Source organism: the organism of the source record quoted next, unplaced genomic scaffold, assembly GCF_019419815.1.
Source record: "Pyrus x bretschneideri cultivar Hongxiangsu unplaced genomic scaffold, Pyrus_bretschneideri_v1 Contig3, whole genome shotgun sequence".
Classification (NCBI taxonomy): Eukaryota; Viridiplantae; Streptophyta; class Magnoliopsida; order Rosales; family Rosaceae; genus Pyrus; species Pyrus x bretschneideri.
Genome location: NW_025999612.1, coordinates 434,179 through 439,735, shown reverse-complemented (window position 1 = coordinate 439,735; position 5,557 = coordinate 434,179). Strand labels below are relative to the sequence as shown.

The 5,557-nt window shown below is 38.3% G+C and overlaps 1 protein-coding gene across 1 annotated transcript; it reads right to left on the bottom strand.

Annotated features, from left to right (window-relative positions):
- Nucleotides 1–3,421: 3,421 nt before the first annotated feature.
- On the bottom strand, nt 3,422–5,318 carry LOC103962390 (AT-hook motif nuclear-localized protein 26-like). Its single transcript, XM_048589984.1, has one exon. The coding sequence runs from the start codon at nt 4,713–4,715 to the stop codon at nt 3,810–3,812; it is 906 nt and encodes a 301-aa protein (XP_048445941.1). The 5' UTR covers nt 4,716–5,318; the 3' UTR covers nt 3,422–3,809.
- Nucleotides 5,319–5,557: the final 239 nt, after the last annotated feature.

Below are 5,557 nucleotides of genomic sequence, written 5' to 3'. Positions count from 1 at the left end.
TCCCTTGTGTGAAATGAGCTAAGCATGCCATGTTTGCCTGAGGGAAATGATTTCCGCCTTGCTTCGATTTTTCTTTGATTCATTTGTTCAAGACCAGATATGGTTAGACGTGTGCAAGAGAAGAAAAATGGTATGCGGATATCACTTTCCTTAACCTAGTGCATCATCATACAAGATAAAATAAAATAAAGGAAAGTGTTATTGGTATTTCAAAAATTTCATGCTACACTCCTCACAAGTGTATTTTTCTTTCTAAGTATAGAAATTTTGGAATGTAGAGTGAGATTTTTGGAATGCCAATAACAATTCCTAAAATAAATTGGATATTGGGGAAAATGGACAAACAAAAGATTACCTTCTGTATTCGTGTGTACAATTTCATACCGACAATTCCAAAAGACACATTGAGGGAATGTGTGGCGCATAGGAATATAGGAGGATCCTCGCCATATCCTATTTGTGAGGATATTGGGATCCTCCAATCACATCCGTTCATAGTACATCGTGCGGTAAGAAATCATTGTAAATTTTTTAATTTAAAATTGAATATAAACAGTACCTAACAAAAACTGATCGTACAATGTACGATGAACGGATGTGATTAGAAGATTTGGCAAGGATCCTCTCTCCATAGGAATGACAATTTTATGTCCCGGTACTTGTGACATTTATGCATGAAGTGTTACTGGTACACTAAAAAAGTTACAAGTTAAACTTTTAGAGATATCTTTCTACTTTGTTATTGCACAAGATCATTGCTCTAAATTATCAGGAATCATGATGATAATTACCCGAACATCTCATTGTTGGCTTGATCATGCATGCAAGGTTTTTGTTTTCATAGAAAAATTAAAAACAAAAGTACAACTAAAAGTGAATTTGATTTATTAATTCATCTCGCACAACATAAAATACGATATATATATATATATATATATATATATTTTTTTTTTTTTTTTTAAGAATAAACAATAGTTGATTTTATTCATAATATTTAAAAAGCGTACCATCTTAAAACAGCATCCCGAAGAAGATTAGGAGGTTACTCAAATCAACAACTAGAAAAATTGGAGATTAAGGTCAACTTGGCCATTCTATGTGCCTCACAATTAGCGAATTGACGAACATGGTGAACTCTAACAGAATTACAATCCCGTAAACCACACTTGGTATGGTATCCTCAATCAATAATCCATTGGAAGAGGAATCACAATTGAGGTTGCCAATAGCTTGAACCACCATAATAACTTGCATCCAATTACATTGAGATTCCAGTCGAAGGCCCTGTCGAGCAGCTAGGATCTCTACAGTACTATGAAATTTTCCAAGCGACAGGCATAGCTACCGGCTCAAAAACTTGTTCTGATTAAAACTTGGATGATATAAAAATTTTCTATTTGTTTTTACCGCTCAAAAACTTAAGTAATAAATAATTGCATGAATTTGTTGAAATGATGCTCAAGAACTACTAAACCGAAATATGGCAACAATATCTATTTTGATGTTGTAGGTTGGGAATTATTGAGGAGAAAAGCAAATGATGGATCGGTTTACACATATTGTCGACCAATTAGGCACCAAATAATTTTGGGAATAACCTGGTCGGAAGTGACTCTAGAATAGCAGAACGTTATAAATAAAATGGAATTAAAAATCATTTCTTTTGACGACTTCCGAATGACAATTTTACCTGTTCATGATCTGTAAAAATTAAAGAGCTTGCACTTAGATATATGGAGAAAAAGATGATGGTGATGGTATCCTTTGTTACGAGAAAGAAGCTATGATCAACAATACGTGTAAGAGAGGATTGTTGGTTTGAGTTTAGATTAGGGTTTGTGGTGTTTGTAGACAGAAAGACTATCTTATAGTTTCAAGTTTTTTTTTTTTTTCTTGGATAAACGATATTATCTACACTAAGGAGATGGAGGAGTAGGCTAAGTCTCTTGTGAGCGAGCCATAATAATATGGTTCAAATTCGGCTTAAGTAATATGCAAGTCTTCTATCTATGGTCTTTTTACCCAATTTAATTAATAGTTTTAAAAAATATAAAGTTAATTAGTGAACTCAAATAAGAGTAGAGTTTACCAATAGATCATGTTGGCTCAACACTTGATGAAAAGTAATCATAGTCATAGAATAACATTAACTAAGCGAACTCCAGCAATGTACAAGGCTAGTAATTTCTCTTACTAAATAGCATTGTTCCACGGTTAATGATTAGAGAAATGACTTATGCTCATCATTTTTCTCTTTCTACACATTCTTGTCTATGTACATTCGTTATTCACCTTTAACTTATCAATCTAATGCCAAAAATAAATAAGATTGTGCATGACGAGTAAAGGTGTGTTAAAATCACTCCTCAGTAATTACTCATGATTTTTTAGTAGGTAAAGTTATAGTAATTAAGGTTTTGATTACTGTTAGATAAAATAACATGTTAAACTACATTAGTGTTTCTTAGAATCTGTTGTTGGCTCAACACATGTTGCAAGGTAATCACAGATGATAAAGAAAATTTAAAGTTCAAAGTGACTTGAAGAAGCAGCTGACTCCAACAAAGAATGGACAAGTCTAATAAGCTTCTAAAGCTTGGGGAAAAGCAAGAGCAAAGTTGTAAGAGAGCAAGTTCGAGAAGTACAGCAGCCATGAGCTGCAGCTGCTTGCCCAATCCTTATTCTCTGAACCAGAGAGAGAGAGAGAGAGAGAGCTAGTTGTGGGCGTTTAATGGAAGAGTAGTGTTGTAGATGTTTGCCTCGAAAAGGAGCTTGCAGTGCACGTGTAAACCAGTACCAAAATATTTTCATGTCTCCATATCCCTAAATATTTCTGATAAAATCTCTTTCTAAAACAAGGGAAAGAAGAAACACATGGAAACTCTAAGGAGCCCATACCTCCTCGTTTCTCCTGGCCTTCTCCTATGTAATTGGCCATTCCTTTCAAATATCAAAGTTTCAAACCCAAAATATTAATCATGCGGCTTCGATTACCAAGTAAATACAGGTTTAGTGATGCTTCTTTGTACTTTGTTAGAAAATATTTTAAGTTCAAATTCTCTAGTTTCTATAAAAAATAAGGGAAGTGTTATTAGCACTCCAAAAATCTCATTCTACACTCCACACAAGTGTATTTTTATTTCCAAATATAGAAAGTTTGTAGTGTAGAATGAAATTTTTGGAGTGCCAATAACAATTCCCAAAAATAATGAGTACTCTATATATCAGTATATAAGTATTGTAATTATCATGAGATATCACAAAACCACCTAAAATATAGGTTAACTATAAGAGAATTCAAAAGGTTTTTAACAAAGAAGAGATTGATGAACATGTTTGAACTTAATTCTTGTTACAAAAAAAGTACTAAAAAACGCATAAGGGTTTGGTTTGAACAGCCTTTTCCTATTCATAGTAGAGATTAACTAAAATAACAAGCTATCTTGAAAATAGATTGTTCTTCTTGGATGTTGTTCCTCTTCATATTAAACAAAGCTCTGGCAATAGTACATTTCACTAGACAAAAACTCACCAAGAATAATCCATGAAATATACAGTCTTTCAATCAAACATGTCCGTAATCTAATCATCGAATATTAATTAATGCTAAAAACCAACTCGAAAAAAGAAGGAAAACATACTAAAAATCTGAAATGCTGATCGACCACAAACCCAAATTCTTCTTGGATCCATATAGCTAGGCACTACCTAGCTACATAGTCGGTGATGACACATCTTGGTATAACATACGTAGGTGATGATGACAAAGCAAATGAACTCTCCTGTTGATCCAAGGGCTGGTCCGGTGGTTAGAATGCCGGGCGGCCGGTCGCCCAGTACGCTGCCTCGGCTGGCAATTGCATGGAATTCAGAAGATTGGAAGGCAACCCATGAAAAAGAGGTGCATTTGAGTTCGCAGCTTCAGCCAAAAGTTGTTGCTGCTGGTTCTGATGACCAGCTCCGGTTGGAGAACCAACACTTCCACCTCCACCTTGCATTGGCAGTTGACCCTCGTCTTCCTCTAGTGGAAGCCGCTCATATGCCGCGTTGCTAAACGAAGCTGCCATGATGACAACGGGGCCAGATGCAATTAGCGTCCCCACAACGCTTCCCCCTACTACTTGCCCTTGCCCTCCTGCCAGATATATGGTCAAGCCAGTCGCGGCAGGCGGGGCTGGTGGGGGAAGAAATGATCCCGCCAGTGACAAGATCTCGAATCGACCGTGCAAGGTCACTATGGAGCCTGGGGAGGCGGGCTGCCTGAGGGTCACATTCGTGACTGTGCCGGTCCCGCTCATAATGCAGACGCCTCTCTGGCGCCTGCGAGCAAAGGTGGCGACACTCTCCACTATGTCACACCCGTCGGCAATCTCCATGACGTGGGAGCGGAGCGCATTGGCGCTGTCCCGGGTGATGATGATGGGGGGCTTAGGCTTGTTCTTGGATCCGGCAGGTCTCCCTCGGGGCCTTCTCGTCATTTCTGATCCATCACCACCGGACATGGTGACATTGAGCTCTTTGCCTAATTCGCCTCCATTGCCACCGCTGTCGTTGTCGATATCCCGCTCTCTCTTCTGTCCTTTGTTAAGGCCACTGCTTCCTGTTTGCTCGTCTTCGGAATTCTGTTGCTGGTGGAGGAACTGAGGATGCTGCTGCTGGTGATGCAGGTGGAAATCTCTCGAATGGAAAGGAGGGGGAAGGGAATGGGTGTTCATATCGTTAGGTTTAAATTTTCACTACTTAGAAAACAAAACAACCTTATTCTTTCCCTCCAAAAGCACAGAACCAAGAAAGTAGCAAGAAATTGAGAATAGAAATGAGTGCTGGCTACCTAGCTAGAGCAAGAGCTAAAAGGTTGTGTTGAGTAGACAAATTCAAAAGGATAGAGAGAAAGTGGGATGAGGAGCTAGCAAAGAAAAGGTAAAGGAAGACTTGGGCTGTCTCTCTTTTGGGGTTGCTTTTAGTTGTTTACCTTGTCAAGTGAACCATGATTGAGCGGAAAGGATGGAGTTGCTGAGCAGATTTCTGGTGCCACCCACAAAATCGGAGCTGATTTGGCATGCTGCTGCTTCTTCAGCCTTGACTGTTGAGGGTACAGGGAAATTAAGGTTAATTTTGTGTTGAGGAGGAGGAGGAGGAGGAGATGAGGAGAGAAAATAGGTATGGGGATGGGGAGGTCTTGGTCTTTGAAGGATCGTGAGGAGGGTGTTGGGTTAGGGTTAGATTGAGATGAGAAATAGAGGGGAGATGGATATGGGTTTGGTTTCGGTAAGAGTAGGTCTATGCGTGCTTCTGGGCGGTGGAATGGTCCCCACACCCCATCTTTCTCTCTCTAAAAACCTCTTTCCCTCTCTCTCTCTCAAAATTGGTTTGAATTAAGGACAGACCTTGGCTCTCAAAGATCTGTGATTCCTTCGTAAAAGATTACGTTGACAACGTTGAGAGTATCAATCTTATATCGGAGAAATGAATAGTTTTTTATGTGCTTATAATTAATTGAGTTATTTCTTATTTTATTAATTGGTTTTATAGTGAAATCTTAACTTTCTTCAGATGA